The sequence below is a fragment of the Oreochromis aureus genome, linkage group 1 (assembly GCF_013358895.1).
Source record: "Oreochromis aureus strain Israel breed Guangdong linkage group 1, ZZ_aureus, whole genome shotgun sequence".
NCBI classification, from domain to species: Eukaryota; Metazoa; Chordata; class Actinopteri; order Cichliformes; family Cichlidae; genus Oreochromis; species Oreochromis aureus.
This window is the reverse complement of record NC_052942.1, coordinates 18,847,666-18,864,315: the sequence shown is the minus strand read 5'-3', so window position 1 is coordinate 18,864,315 and position 16,650 is coordinate 18,847,666. Positions and strand designations below refer to the sequence as shown.

The following is a 16,650-nucleotide window of genomic DNA, read 5'->3' as shown; positions in this document are numbered from 1 at the left end:
TGTCTTAGATTCCCATTGAATGCACTAATATAAACTATATAGATTTTTTTTTCTGTCATCCCTCCCTAGGAAAATGATACCAGTGAAAGAGTGCAGATGTTTTGTTTAAATTTACATAAATGACACAGTTCCCTTACAGTGGCAGTTTTCCCTCCACCTTGACCATCGCGCGGCATCAGGTCATCTTAATTTCCCAATTAGCTCACATAATCGCCATGTTATTGGCACAGCGGGCGCTCTCCTTCTTTAGCCACTCGCTCTGTTTTTGTGGCGGCGTCCTGTAGTCGGCCTGCGTCCCAGAGGACTTGCTGGTATTTATTTCTGCAGCTTCCAGCATGAGCTGGCTGTAGGCTAAATGGAGAAACTGTCAAAGCTCCCCTCTAACCTGTCACATGAATGTCTCCCCCCCTGCCCCCGCCTCCTCTACTGCATTCTTGTTTCTTGCGTGTCTGTGTGTGAAACCTATGGGGTCCTCCAAGATAATACAGAACACCCTCCCCATGCCTGGCTAATGTCAGGAGCTTTTGTTACTGTGCCCGCGGGGCAAATGAAGAGGTATGAGAGCGCTGGCAGGCTGGAGAGCAGTTCAGGCTACAGACAGTTTTGTCAGCGCTGACAGCTCCATAGTGACAGAGCAGACATTTAACACAGAATGAAATGAAATACAAGACATCAAGCAGGAGAATGACTAATCTGCTGTTTGTTTTCCTATCTTAGCTGTAAGTGACAGCTCAGTGTCAGGTTTTTAACGGTGCACAAAGCATAAGAGAGAGGGGAGACACGGGGAGGAAAATAGGCAGCCATAGTTCACGCGCTCTGTTAACACACACTCGCACAAAGAGTCAGAGTTTATGGCAAAGGATACACAGCGATGCTGCATTTGCTGTGGTGTGTGCATGTTGCCAGGGTCAATTCTAAGTCTTTTGTGCTCCATAAATCAGCAGGCAGCAGCAGTGACGTAAGAACAAACAGAACTGCTCTCTGCTGCAGCTGGCTGGAAAGAGGGAGATACAGGAGAGAGGAATACAGAGAGGGAAAGAGAGAGCAGGACAGCAGCTGTCAGGCCTCCATCGCACACCTGTCACACAGGAAGTGAGCGCTGGCCACTGTTTCCTGGATACACCTCCTCAAACACTGCTCCTGGAAGAAATGGAAGGGGGAACATCTGCTGTGAGGGAGAGGCACGAAGGCGGCCTCTCTAATACGGTAAAACATGGATGAGGAGTAAATGCCAACCACTGTAGCAGCAGAAGAAAACAGATACAGAATCCCTCCCCCACCGCTCTGACTGTTTTCATATCAGCTGCCTTGTAGTCATATTTGCATGTGAATGTGTGTGTCCAGTTTGCACAGTTTAAAGGATGTTTGTGTTATTGCAGAGCTCTGTGACAGACGGGTCACTCTGTGGAGACTCCGGCCCAACTCTCCCACAAATACACTAAGCCTGCATGCCCGAAACTTAACAGTGGGACATTCCCACGCTAGCCCCTCTCACCCACCCCTCCAGCACCAACCCACCCCAGCCCTTTGCTCTCTCTCTCCCTCTCTCTCTCCTGTGACCATCATGAACTAATCCAGATGCGGTGTGGCTGCTCACAGATGTCCACATAACTCTTTGTACAAGGCGCTGCTCCTTTCTTCCTTCAGATTCTTCTCTTTCTCTGCACCTCAGCTTGCCCCAGCATTTCACATCACCCAGACCACGGTCTCAGCCTCTGATCCGAACAGGAAGTGACATCACAGTGCTGTCAATAAGGCACTTGCAGCTATTTTTCTCCTGTTTCACTTCTCCTCCTAGGCTCCAGAGTTGTTCTGTTGTGGCTGCTGTTGGTAGAAAATTTCCTCTTTGTTTGTCAGGCTTGTCAGGCTGGGTCCTCAGGAGGCCCCCTTGCCCTATTCCCAGGCTGCCCTTCACGCTGCCTGTATGCAATTAACAGAGTAATTAAAAGCCTGATGAGCTAATTGGTGCTGGGTGAGGCTGCAGGTGTTTGGATTGGGGAAGTGTGCTCACTGTGAACATACTCTTTTCAAATATGTTTTCTCTTTTGGTTTTATTCCCATTGAAGTGAAATATGAAGCTGATATTGGTCGGTCATTAAAGAAATCGGTACTAGATACTCAAGATGATCGGTAAAGTGGTAATGTGATTTCTCAGTAGAATTTATTTACTGAATCCTGTAACCTAAAACAAAATCAGATGCCTAGGTGGATGCCATGTGATGCTGTGTTTACACTTCCTCTTTACTGTGATGCCAATCATGACTCCATACATTCCACAAAAATGTTTTCTGCTTCAGCAAAACTGGATTTTACACCAGTGCATTCGATGCGAGGATGAATTATGTCAATTTTGAGGAAGGCCAATAACCGGGCTCATCAAAAACAGAAGACAACAGAAAGTCTTATCCGATGATATTGGCTGCCTGGGGCTGAGCTCTCAGCTGGCAAAATTAGGTGCATGGCTGACAGGATGAGGGGAAAAAAAAGATGTAGATGAGCAAAAACAAATGACAGTTTTCATGCACGGCAGAAGCTACATGTAAATTTTTGTGCTCTTGTTTGTCTGCGTGCCTGCTTTGCTGGCCCATTCCTAGATGTACATGCACAGTCACTTCCTCATATCTGTGACTCTGTCTTGTCTCCCACTTCCTCCCCCACATCTCTGCTCTCAGTCCTTCTCTCTTTCTCTCTCTCTCTCTCTCTCTCTCGCTCTCTCTTTCTATAACCCCATCCCCTCCCCTCTCTGTGGCAGCTGTGCTGGTGATGGCTGTGTGCCCATGGTGCAAGCTGGCTGTGGGGTCCCAGGTGGCTCACATGACAGTTATTGATGTTCAGGTGTTCAGCTCCTCTCACACAGGGACCCTGGAGCCACACAAGCACGCACACAGGCAAACCCACACACATTTGCACACATGCAGAAGCACAAAACACATGCGTGCACTCCGATGCTGTTTACATACCTACACAGAACGCATGCATGTAGTCATGTACTTGCATAATTATCCATAAAAACCTGTGTATTTCCCTGTTGCTTCTGAGGAAGTGTAAGCAATACAATAACAAGTACAACTGAGAATTTGTGCCTGCAGCTTCTGGCATGTAAGGAGAGCAATTTTTATAGGTTTTTTGGAGATCTTATATGTGAGACTATTTTCTGTGCGTGCGTGTGTGTGTGTGTGTGTGTGTGTGTGTGTGTGTGTGTGTGTGTGTGTGTGTGTGTGTGGTGGGATAGCCAGTGTCAGTACCAGTGCCCAGTGCAGTCCTAACACACTCCAGATGTGTCTGGCTAGCCAGGGAGTTGTTCTTGGCACAGCCTGCCTCGGCCAAATGTCACAAATACTTTCCTTTATTTAGGAATGGCTCTGAGTTAGTGGCTGGAGAGAAAGAAGGAGGTGAGGATGGACGGGTGGTGAGGGAATGAAGAACAGGGCAAAGGGAGGACAGGTAGATAAAAAAAAAAGAAAAGCAAAAAGAATGATTAGCAATGTAGGAAGACAGGATAGCTCGGGGTGGGGGTGCGGTGGGGGGAACTAAAAGAGGAGATGTAGAAGGACAGAAGATGGAGAGGGAGGAGTGAGGGAAGCGGGAGTGAGGCAGAAACAGTCTAGCATCTGGATTTTATTAGCAGCCGTTGGGAAAATCTGAAAAGGAAGTTTTTTCTCTGCGAGCACGTCGGCAGCAGTGATATGCTGCACATAACCACTTCACTGCCGACGAGAGGAGCCAGGCCCTCCCAAAGGAGAACAGATGGTCGCTAGAACTTCAATACAATTACATCAACAGCTTTCACAGATATAAGCAATGTATGACAGCATCCCTGCAGCTTTGAGAGGCAGAAATACGGCTCTTCTAACCTTAGCACCTCTGGTCCTGGATAAATTGTCTTTGATCCGTCCTCACCTTCTGCTTGTCCTGTAGTTATTCTTGCTCTTCCCTCCCCAGTTTGATCATTCAAAAGAAAATGGAGATGTTTTCGACTTTGAAAAGCTAGCGAATTGTCAATGATCTGCTTGTTGTAATCTGATCAAAGACAGCCCGGCTGTTGTCAGTGCTTGAAGACAACCAGTCCTCCCCCATCCTCCCTTCCTTATTCCCCTGTTTGTTATTGGTCACCGTGTTTATTATGCCATATGCTGCACATGTGTAATATCTCAGCGATTCTTAAGTAACAAAGGGCAAAATGTCCATGTTTGTGTCCACAGCATGAGCATACGTATTTTGAAAACTTGTAAGCACGTGTGAAACCATCTGTGCATCTGTTTATAATGTGTGTGTGTGTGTGTGTGTGTGTGTGTGTGTGTGTGTGTGTGTGTGTGTGTGTGTGTGTGTGTGTGTGAGAGTGTTCTTGAGCAACTGTAATTTGAACCGTAGGAGTGAGGACATTGCTACAAAGTTACCTTCAACAGGCTGCTTCAGATTTAAGACTTAAGGTTAGAAATTGGTTTAGATTAGGGTTAGCGCGATGGGGCCAGGGAATACACTGCTTTAACGTGAGTCCTCATAAAGATAGATGTACAAGCGCGTTTGTGTGCGCACACACTGCACCGGCCTGCCTCCCACCCTGTCATTAGTGAGGGCTTTAAAGCCTCTGAACTCTAAATCAGCTCAAGATGAAGCGGAGTCTGGGATCTGTCTGCAGGAGCAGCCTCGGTGCAGACTCACAAATATTTATGCACACACGCACACACATTCCTATCTTACCTGTGGCTCGGTGCACCCTGATAACAAGGTAAATGTCAAAATGGAGAAGCAGGCACACAGACAGAAAAAAATACATTGACTTGCTCTAGGTTTTGGGAAGATGACATTAATTGTGTGCTAATGATATTCACACTCCTTTTTATTTGAATGATATTTGTGCTGGTACTATAATAATGGATTGTACTGTAGGTGCTGTAGCCCTTAGTCCTAGGTCCAAAAAGCAAGGCCTGCAATCCCCAGTGTTTTGATACTAAGGCCTGGTGGGGGTCTGGGGGCCAGGGGCTTGGGCTCTGTTTGTGTGGACTCCACAGCAGCGTGATAGGGAACAGATGTGGAAAGCCAGGCGGCTGGGCAGCCAGCCAGAGCAGCTGGGAGAAATTAAAAACAACAGCATTCCTGGAGACTGGGGGAATTACAGTGGGAGGGAGGGAGCGAGAGACAGAGAGAGAATTTTAGGGCTATGTGGTCACTGACAAGAGTCTCTGCGGAGTATGAGAGACTGAATAGACAGAGGGGATTTAAGGGGACTGTTCTGCAGTGGTTAGCTAAAGCTAATAGGTTGCAGCCGCATTTCCAGTGGAAGAACAAATGCCTAGATACACATACAGTCAACATGCAGGCATACGCACACGTAAAATGAGACCACACTGCACAACCAGCATCTGAATGACCTTCTAATATCTTATCATTACGTGGCAGTCGTTATATCTCTATCTGCGCTCATCTTAAGGAACTATAATGAAAACATGTGTCTCTGAATCTATAATGAGACCCTCAAATGACTTAGACAACCACTGCACTGTGCATATGCCCGCGTACAGTATGTTATCTGTGGTTTTGTGTGCCTTGCAGTGAATTGTTTTTCATCTCGTTTCATCATGGCACAAGGAGAGAACAGAAGACAGAGAACATTTTTAGAACTCAGACTGAGGACTGTTTCTTTGGTGAGCAATCTTTTAGCCCCGATTACGTCAAACATAGAGACATACAGCTGTTCAGAGAGTCTGAGAAACAGAGGCAAACAGCCTCAAAGAGGAAGGTAATGGTTGTATCATGACGTCTAATTTTCAGCACAATATTCAGAGATATTTTGGACCAAAAAAAAGATGTATTTGTCCCTAAAGTGGCCTTCTTAGTAGACTCAGATGTGTGCAAGTGAGGGAATAATACCATGGTCCAAACCTGAATCTTAACCACAGGTCCACTTCACCTGCCATACCCAGCTCTCTTTTTATACTTCTTTTGGTATAAATATTTCGTCCTTCAACACGAAGCACAATTGGAGCACAGATGGCCACAGATGGGGATGCAGACCTTGCAGACTTCCTAATGTATTAAAAGTAAAATCCAGAGCATGGTGTGTACGTGTGTGCCCTGTCTCTGTAGCTGGTCAGATTAAACAGCTGTCTATAATCCCACGGTGGGAGCAGACAGACTGAATGGTCCCCTTATCCTCGTCCTCTCCTCTCCTCCTCTCATCTCCTCTCCTCTCAAAAACTAACCGTACACACTAGAAAAGATCTTGTACAGAGAGTGACATAATAAATTTGCTCAAAGATGAGGTTTACTGAAACATACGGCTGCTTCTATAAAGGAATAAGACCACCAATTCAACAGCATGTAATGTGTTTTTACGTGTTTAGTGCTGTATAGAGGAGCATCTATTTATACCAACCAGCCTCGTTTGCCTCTATCCACAACCTTGTGTGTTTATGTTTAGAGCGTCTGGCATCGGGCAAACAGCAGAGTGCCCCTCGTGTTCTTGAGGATCAGTGTGTCAATGGCTCTCACACTGCACACTCCAGTGTGGCACTCTTTAAATACAGACACCAGCTGTTGAACGGAGCTCTCAGAAATAGGCTAACACCAAGGACCGAGGCCGACTGAGGCAGGAGTTGTGTGTAGGAAAACATTTCGCAGGAGTGAAATGAAAAACACATTATGTGGTAGTGATTTGATATATTAGCTGATTACTATACTCCAGCTACACACCAGGGTAAAGATACAAAAGGCCCAGTGAGTGTTAAACATTATACTTCAGTAGCGATGCTGGTAGAGTTTTTATTATCTCTTTTTGATTAGCAGAAATGCATTACCAGACATTATCTCTAACTGGTTATGTTTGGCTCAGGATGACATTAATTTATAAATCAAAAATACGCATTTGTAAAGGCGTTTGCCACACTTTTCATCCTCAATGCACACAGACAAGAATCAAACATAGGCGAACAAGGAAAAAGCAGCACGCAATGTAAGAGAGACAAAGGAGAAACTTCCAGACTCTCTTAAAAAGTCAAAATTTGTGTGTTTTTACATCAGGGGAAAGTTCATAAACTTAGACAGTGAATCATGCGCCTAATCATTTGTCCATTCTTGTGAAACTGGCAAAGTGATGTGTAATTTTTTCCTTTGTTTAAAAAAATATTGTCTCGGCATGTTGCTGTAACATGGTGCAGGCTCCTCTGTGTCTCTAGTGCATTTTACCAGCCAAGACAAGCAGCAGATATGTGTGAACACACTGTTTAAACAGATTTCATCTGTTGCGCTATTTTGTGTCATGTTTAATGATGGTAAAAGCCGATATTTCAAAACCTGTAACCATCTGCAAAGGTAAAAGCCCCCAGACTACCTTAAAGAAGCTGACTGTGAGTTATTGAGTCAAGGGACCCTTTATTGACTTTGCAAAAATGCTGTCTGAGGCAAATAATTGTTTGTCTCCTCTTCTAAATTTGGCAAATATCTGAATTCCAACTTTTGGTCGCTGTCTTCTCAGAGATACTGATTGTCACAAATAAGTCTCACTTACTGTGCTTGCATTAAAATGCAGTTAACATCCATGATGTGCAGATGAATGTGACATCAGCTCTGATATTGGCAGCAGAAACGCTTTAAACCAGTGGTATTATTTAACCAGTTCATAAATGTGGTCTGATATTGTATTTTGGATGGTAACAGTAGAAAACAAAATACATCAACTGAGCCAAGAAAATTAAGGAAAGAGGGGAAAAGAAAGGTTTCTGTTGGCCCCTAAGTTGGTTTGCTTATACTGTTCTGCCAACTATATGAAGATCTACGAAAGCTACTGTAGTCACTTGTTTGGGTTCTCTGTGTTAGTGAGGAAGGACAGAATTATTAATACTTTTTTTTAATCCAGTGATGAATAACAAGACAGATAAAAATAAGAAAAAGAGAGAGAGTGAGGAATGGGATAGGAAGCATTGAATGCCATGTAAAGTCTACAGTGTGCTGCTTTGCTAGAGTGGAGAAGACGGGCCTCTGTCTTAGGCTTTGTTCATGATTAGCTGGGTTTACTTGAGTAATAGAGTTGTAGTACTCAACCGTATGCATAAACTGAGTGTTAATAGTGATTTTATTGTTTCTTATGACATGGTGCGCATTCATTGCACTTTGTGCCAGTCACACACATCATTATAAAATATCTTCTCAAGCTGAAAAAGTCATCACACTCTCAGCTCAAGTTTACATTGCAGAAGGATCTAGTTCCAGCAGCTGCACTGACAGACAGAAAGACAACGCTCTATAGATAGGTAGATAAATAGATACATCGATTTAGTGTTTGCAGTTTTTCACATGACAGTGTTTTTGTGTAAGATTTTTTGTACTACGTGAGGCCCTTTGCCACTAGTGTACAACGTAGCGCATCTGTCCACGCACATGCGTGTGGCCATCTCACATAAACCACGTGTTGTGTTTTCTTCTCATGTCCGTTGATGTACCATCCATTCCCTTCACACTACAGAGCTTGGCCTTGCCTTGTTTGGTCCTGGCAGGGTGTCTGGCAGAGGACAGTGAAGCCTCTGGTAGCAGGACAGAGCCCCGCTGAAAGCCAGTCCACAGTGATGGACAGCAGCAGATCCAGCTGCACTTGTCACTGGCTATCAAGCCGGCTGTCTGAACTGGGGAACGAGAAGGGACAGGCGGGGGGAAGTGTGTGGGTGTTGGAGGTTACAGTGGAGGGGGTCTGATTGGGATGTCACAGCTACATGGATTGTGCATGTGTGAAGGAGAGAGAGCAAGAGGGAAGCGAAAGGGGGCTCTCAGTCAGCAGCAGCTGAGCTAGTGAGCAGGTGTTGTATGTCTCCCAGGCCCATGCATTTCCAACGGGAAAGACAAAAGAAGTTTGGATTCATTTCCACTTGCTGCATTGATTTGTTTCTGTTCTGTATATGTGGGGCTTCTGGCTTAAGAAAACATCTAATGGCTCCCAGGTGAAGATGTCAGTGCTCTCTTTTAAACCACCAGTCTCCACTTTGAAGTTTTAGGTAGACGCTTTTTTTGTCTTTGTAAAGCTGGAGTTCCTTCTTGACAAACTGCGTCTGTCTCCTCCTTTCATATTGTAGGTAGCAGAGTGCAGAAGGTTGGAACAATGCCAGATTCACCTGCGGATGTGAAAACCCAGCCCAGGTCCACCCCACCCACCATGCCTCCTCCACCCCCGGCTGTCAGCCAATCAACCAATCGCAATGCTTCGTTCACCCCTACCACCAGTAAATCAAGTAAGGATCCTTTCTATCTATTCCATCCTATTTTTAAGTAGGAAAAACAACACGTCCACTTTATACTTTAACAATTTTAGTCCGCGATTTATTTACAATGAGCATCATCTAGAGTCCAAACTTTTTGGAATAAATTGTTCATAACCCACTGAGTGCTTAAACGCTGTGAGACGGGTGTAAGAAAAACACTGACTGATGTGCTGCTTTGGTGACTCTTGAATGGAATCACTCTAAACCTTTATCTCATAGTAAACAGGATGTGGCTGTGTGCGCTGGTGTCCAAGGCATTGTAAATGCTTCTTTACAGCATAGATTAGGTTGGTATTAGGGTAAAAGCTACTTTACACCAAACTGGAACAGTTTGTGGTTTAGCTGTTAATATAGATGTCATATTTTAATTTTTTGCTAGGATTACTAGGACTTAAAAACTCAATTTGCTCTGAAAACGAAAGTAGGGCTATTCCAGTAAGGAAAATTCATTCGTTAAGACCTACCACATGCCTATCGGACTCTTCACAAATGCATACATTTTTGCAATACCTTAGCAGCCGTCTGCGATGAACTTCGCAGCCATTTGTTCTGCTTTTGTCATGTGTCACTCTATACGCTCGTGTAAAGGAAGAGAAATTCCAAATATGTGTTTCTTCCCTGCTCTGATGAACAAGTGTTGAAGTCACTTGTGTGTCAGGTGTGTTTCCCTGCAGGCATCCGTGTGTGCTTGTGTCTTTTGGAGTGCATAACGCCCTTGCTGGTGGGACAAGTGTCTTTGAGTGTATGTAAGCGTATGGCATTGTGTATGCATGTGTGCCTGTGTTGTTTACCAGCTGGTCAGGCGGCAGTCGGTACAGGGTACATGGGCCAGGATGGCGTTTCAGTGTGTAGAGTGCTTTCTTCCCTATATAGCAATGACAGACTATGTTGTTTCACCTGTTGTGGCGGGTGGTCAGGAGTGTAGATCTCTCCTTGCACCTCTCCCTCGCTCTCTAAAACCAGAACACAAGTGCAGCCTATTAGAATCACATGGGTTAGTCCATATGTGTTCAGGCCCTCGTTCCGTGGATTAGAGCAACAAGCATGCCTGAGAGGAACCAAAGCAGCTACACACCAGTGGACATTTGAACTGCCTATAGTCTTTGCTTTATCAAAATATGATGGAAAAGTATCATACTCGACAGTAGCTCACTACAGAGCCCTAAAAATACACACTGAAAAGATTACGCAGCTGGTTGGATGCTGTGCTCACTGTAAGTGCTGTCATATGCTGTTATTGTGAAGTTTAAGCTATATACAGCTTTAGAAAAAAATGCCACATTGTGTCATCATTAGGTATTCCAGCAAACACGCAGCATTCATACACGGACGCAAATATGTTTATTTAGATTTGGTGAGACACGGGACTGACCGGAGAAGAGCATTTCAGGGGAGAGGTCATACGTGTTTTTGTTTTTCTCTGTTTGTTTGTGCCTGCATTAAGAAAAATACGTGAGTGAGTATAAATGTGTATGAATGCTGTGCCTATTCTGAACCTCAAAGCTGCAAATGTACTTTCAGCTGGTGGACATGTGCGGGCCCAGATTTAGCTACACACCTGCTACTGGAATAAAAGTAACACAGGCCATAGGACTATTTTTGGCATCTCTTTAACAAGTTCCTCATATAGTTGTGTCCTAGTGAGTGAGTGAGTGAGAAGCAGGGCGAAATAGACTGATACAGAGGCAGATGGATGGGTCGGGGTGGGAGTCAAATGGTACCACTTGTGAGACAGCTGAAGTTACTGCAAACACACACACACACACGACATCTAGCAGAAAATTGCATCACTACAGTTGTCATTTACTGGAGGCGTGGTATCGACTTTAAATCTGTTGTGCGCTTTATTTAATTCATCTCAGCCAAACACTCTTCTGTCAGCAGGATTTAAAAGCTTCTGCCCTTGTCATGCCCCTAGATCTGTCAGATGCCCCTCAGGCCCCTCCGAAACTACTGACCCAGTTCACGCCGCCTCCTCCTCCTGTCTGTTTATCTGCAGTGCTGAATGGGAGCAGCCACTCTCCTACATCGCTAAACGGTGCTCCGTCCACTCCTAACGGCTTCAGCAACGGGCCGGCCATGTCCTCGACAGCCTCGTTGTCCAACCAGCAGCTCCCGCCGGCCTGCGGCGCCCGGCAGCTCTGCAAGCTGAAGCGCTTCCTGACCACGCTGCAGCAGTTTGGCAACGACATATCGCCTGAGATTGGAGAGAGAGTGCGCAGCCTCGTCCTGGGACTGGTGGTAAGTTGTGATTATGCTCATGTAGAATTTGCCTGATGAATCTTTTCAGTAACAACGTTTTATATAAATATTATACAAAAATATTATTGTGTTATTTGCTCATTGAGAATCAAGAATGTGTGCACATAGTACACACAGATATAGGCATGTGGAGAAGACAATAAGGAAATGGCATGTGTTGGAATGATTGTGCGAGCTAGCTATAAAGCTTTTTTTCTCATGTTCTGCCTTTTTTCCAATCTTCTTGTTGTCTTGGATAGAATTCCACTCTCACCATTGAAGAATTTCACTCTAAACTTCACGAGGCCACCAACTTCCCTCTGAGGCCGTTCGTCATTCCTTTCTTAAAGGTAAAGGTCTGCACGTTTCAACAAATCAAGCCTAATGCCCTTTAGTTAAATGCACAAACTTTACTTCTCGTTGTGGTCAGCGCTCAGGACAGCGTTTCAGTGAAAGTATTCAAAGAGTAGTAAAAAGGGGAATCTATATGTGTATAGTGTGTACATGCGGTAGCCATCATACTGTATATAAACAGTGGTATGACATGCATGGTAATGTCTGACAAAAAGGGTGTGTGTGAGTTTGTGTGTGTGAGTGTCAGACCTCCTGGCGTGCGATGATCCTCCACATCTGGGACATCGCAGCAATAGCTGTGTTATATCAACCAGACAGGTCTGAGAGAGCTATTTGACAGCACTGTTACACACACATTCACACGTACACACACAGATAAAAGACACACAACAGCACACCCCAGAGAAAGAGAGGGAGACACATGGTAGAGGAATGTGTCAAGGGACCTGTCTTATCTCATCCTGTCTCTTCATCTATCACTTTCTTTTTCCTCACCCTAATCTGGCATTATTTCACTCTCACCCCATCTATCTGTGATTCCACCGTGAGTTTCTAGCTCTTTTCCTGTCCACTCAACAATCTATGTTCCTACAGGTTCAGTAAATCTACAGCATGTCCTTCCTATAACAACTTACATACTGTCTTCCCTCTTTTTTTCCACTGAAGGCAAACCTGCCCTTGCTGCAGAGAGAACTGCTTCACTGTGCCAGGTTGGCCAAGCAGACCCCAGCTCAGTATCTGGCCCAACACGAGCAGCTACTCCTGGACGCAAACGCCAGCTCACCACTCGACTCCTCCGAGATAATGCTGGAGATGAATGAGCATGGCAAGAGAAGGACCCCTGACAGGTAACATCTCTCTGTTTAAAAACAGGAAAGCACAGACTTCAGAAATGAACATGCATTGGCAGAGTCTTACACAGACTGTTGTAAATGAATTATTTTAGGGTATTTCAGAATGCCAAGCGACAAGGGGAGGCTATAAATCCTCAGTGCGGGAGGCGGAAGTCTGGACAGCCCTGATGCCAGACTGCCTCTGCCAGCTGTCTGGGAGGGAGGAGAGAGATAAATGCAGCATAGGAAAAGAAAAAAGAAAGACTGAGACGCGAAAGAAAACGAGATCCAAAGGGGAGCGCAGGGAGCGAAGTACAGTACATGTCCTGAACATTATCCAAAGACAGACAGGAGGTCTAACAGAGCTATTGTCCCACATTTCTCCCCGGCACTCTGATTTATTCACTCAGCTAAGAGGATAACACACGAGAGAATTAACTGACGTTTCCCTTTTTCATTTCTTCCTTCTTCTCTTACTGGCACTGCCCTTCTTTTCTGATGACTTCTTCACCCCGCTCTCTTACGCCTGACCTGCGGGCTCCCGGCCGCTGTCCATATGTCAGAGACGTGTCCAGATGGCGATGTGCTGGCCACAATGCTGAGCACATCCTGGGCAGGGTGTGGGGAGACGGGTGGTGGCTATGGTTTTGAATGGGACTAGAGGTTGGAGCTGGACATGCAATCCCACTGTAATCCCCACACATCCTCTTCACAACCTCTGGCTTATACGCAGCAGGCAGGACTCAGAGGACGGGAGGTGGGGGTGTACAGCTGGGCCAAGGCCTACGTCATGCCAGCTGTACCTCTGATTTGTTAGACAGTACAACCAGGGATGTGTACGATTACAGCTGACATGCACAATAATATAGACACGGATAACTGAGAACGAGTACGCACACCCATAAACACACACCATCATCATCAGTGTTGCATTTATTCGCCTTTGATCCCCAGGATAATAAAGAGTGATTTCCATCTGAATGCCTGGCTATTGCCATCCAGCTAAACAGATTAATATCAACACTCCCATTTAAACTGTCCAGATGGCTTGAAAACACAACCTCTCGCACACACACACACTTAAAGTACACAGACACAAATGAGTGTCACTAAACATCTGCCAAACACACAGCATTCAGCCCATATTGCCCCTTAAGCCCAAGAGCAGGGTGGGAGAAATACTTGCAATCTAAGAGTAGGCTGAGGGATATTCAGATTAAGAGCTTGAGATGCAGGGTGTATGCTTGGACTTGGTTTTGTTTGGTACATATGGCGTACAGCTGTGCAAAAGCTTTGGAGAGGCGCTGACTTACCGCAGTTGAACAACAAGCACCTCTCAGCAGGGATACGCAAGATGTGTGCGTGAGGATGTATGTGCGCTGGCATACACCATATGGGAGTTGCTCAACTTTAAAAAAAGACAGATTTGTGTTCCTTCCTCAAGCCCCTTCAAACAGGTTTAATTTGCAATACTTGAGTCTTCATTTAATAATCATCCATCAGACTCTGCTGTTACCATTTGATATTTAACCGTACACCAAATCCAAAGATACATTAGAAGACAGACAACAGATAGGTATCATAAAAGGAATCACATCAACACGTTTAGAGCTAGTCTTTTCTGGCTTTAACTTTATTGTGCCCTCCTGAACTCTGACATAATACATTGGCATTGGATATCGATGCTTGCAAAGCCATCCCACAGTTTCCATATTAGTCACTGTGGTCTGGCAAGGCCAAGGATGGAATAACAAGAGAAACATGAAGTAGTCTGTATAGAGGTTGATTCTTTTCTTGCAGACATGCCAAAGTGAGATATTATATTTATATCTATATATATATAGATATAAATATATATATATGAATAGATAATGAGCTTTGTGTATTTTTAAGACACTTGAGATAACGATGGAATAAAGTTTTAAAGGTTTTCTCTTTCAACTTAACTTTTACATACATTTGCAATTACTTTAGCACTGATGACATCCAAAAAAAAAGAAAAAGGCAAAATAATTTGTGGCTATGCTGCTAAATCACCCTTTCCAGGCCATCTGGGCTCAGAAACACTGAATTAATCCACCACCCTGTCCTCTTCCACAGGACCAAAGACAACTCTGAGAGAGATGGGTTGCACCCGGAGCACCTGGCTAAGAGGCCCTGCACCATCAGCCCCAGCCAACGCTTCAGCCCCAGCACAGGTCTTCCTGCTCACCCTCCTCCCAACGGACTCCCCACACACCCTCCCAATGGCATCCCCCACCCGCCAAACCCCCAAGTGGGACCCCAGCACTATCGTTTGGAAGACATGGCTCTGGCACACCAATACAGAGATGCTTACAGGCATAACGAACACCGTGAAGCCCGAGACAGGCACCGGCAGACAGGTAGAACAGCTGCAAAGCATTCATTTGGTTAGATAAGTCAGTAATACCACAGTGACACTACACACAGATTCACGGTCAAGACCGAGTGAGCTTCAGTGTATATAAATGGGGTGTATGGAGAGAACAAAGGCCACCTGTCAGTCCAGTGTGATAATCCTTGTGGCACTGTGTCTATATAAAGACCACAGCCATACATGCCCATGTGGTCAACTGCAGCAGCCATACATGCCTTCCTTCTGGTTCTTATACAAATAATCTCACTGATTAGATATGAGTGTGTGTTTTTATTATAAACAATGTATAGACAATGTATAGTGGATTTAATGCTAGAGGGTGTTTCAGTCACTCTTCTAATGCCTTGTATGCTTTATTATGTGACTTAGATTAAAATGCATACACCAGGAGTTGTACAGGAAATATAATGAATCATAAACAAGAAAATTAAAGCAGTGCGCTCAGCTAATCGACAAAGCTAACAACCACTGCCATACTGACATAGTTAGTAAGGCCTAAGAAATAAGACGGGGAGTTTATTTCATTATGTCGACACAGTTATTAAAAAAAACATTAGTTGATGATGTGTGAAGTCTACATGAAAATAATGTGGCACAAACTTCTCTGTATTTGTGGTTTTCTTTGTTATAGCAGTCCACGGAGCTCGCCAAGAGGAAGTGATCGACCACCGTCTTACAGATCGAGAGTGGGCAGAGGAATGGAAGCACCTCGATAATGTACGAATCTACATAGCAGCTGTGTTTAATGACAACCACCTCTTTACTTCATTCAAATTAAAACAATGGGGGGGAGGAAAGAGCTAAGAGGTCAGTGGGTGATGAAAGTTAGTTTTAGTGCTAAAGACGGCATGCAGATGACAGGGACAGGAGCTGTTGACAGACAGCTGACCTTACGAGGTCTGCGTCAGTGCGGTGAATTAACAGCAGACACACACCTATCTGGATTCCTAGCACTCAACTCTATGAGAAAACATGTAGGCTAGAAACACATACACACACACACACAATGCAAGAGTGAGAAACAGAGAGAGAGAGAGAGAGAAACAGGGCCCCAGATGGAGCTCAGGACCCAGCAGAGAGCAGCTCCAGCTGGGGTGAGCAGCTGAGACAAGAGCTGCAGTCATGGAGAGAACCGGCCAGGCCTGGACCCCTGCCAAATTAGAAACACTTCACTGAAATAAATATAGCTAACTCAGAGGGGAGGGAGGTGGTGGAGAGGCAGGGGAAAGAAGTCAGAGACAGAGAGAGGGAAAGACGAATGGGAATAATGATATAGATTGAATGTCAACCATGCTAAACCCATTTAGCAGACTTTTCTATGTCTGGAAAGACAGGGCACTTTGGAAAACAGTTACACTGGTTACAATAAAGGGGGAGGTGGAGGGGGAAGGAAATCTGTTGAGCTGGCAAGGAGCAGAGCAGAAGGGTAGAAGGAATCGGTTCAACACTGTCATCAGCAGCCCAGCTGTTAAATTATCATCGTTGCATCATCGTAATGCTGTCAGATATTCACCAACAAGCACAGGATTCATGAACAAATAGGTCGAGACACTAACACACACTGCTCGCAAGCACA

At 44.9% G+C, this 16,650-nt stretch overlaps 1 protein-coding gene across 9 annotated transcripts in view; it reads left to right on the top strand.

Annotated features, from left to right (window-relative positions):
* The window catches only part of cbfa2t3 (CBFA2/RUNX1 partner transcriptional co-repressor 3), a 41,052-nt gene that overhangs the window by 14,295 nt on the left and 10,107 nt on the right, over nucleotides 1-16,650 (top strand). For 8 of the 9 annotated variants that reach the window (XM_039609739.1, XM_039609731.1, XM_039609710.1 and 5 more), the window contains exons 2-7: nucleotides 9,063-9,218; nucleotides 11,167-11,489; nucleotides 11,750-11,839; nucleotides 12,510-12,691; nucleotides 14,777-15,060; nucleotides 15,706-15,791. In XM_039609739.1, the coding sequence (XP_039465673.1) occupies nucleotides 9,063-9,218; nucleotides 11,167-11,489; nucleotides 11,750-11,839; nucleotides 12,510-12,691; nucleotides 14,777-15,060; nucleotides 15,706-15,791 (1,121 nt within the window). The remainder of the gene's footprint in view (nucleotides 1-9,062; nucleotides 9,219-11,166; nucleotides 11,490-11,749; nucleotides 11,840-12,509; nucleotides 12,692-14,776; nucleotides 15,061-15,705; nucleotides 15,792-16,650) is intronic. The other variant, XM_039609721.1, reaches the window with a different exon arrangement.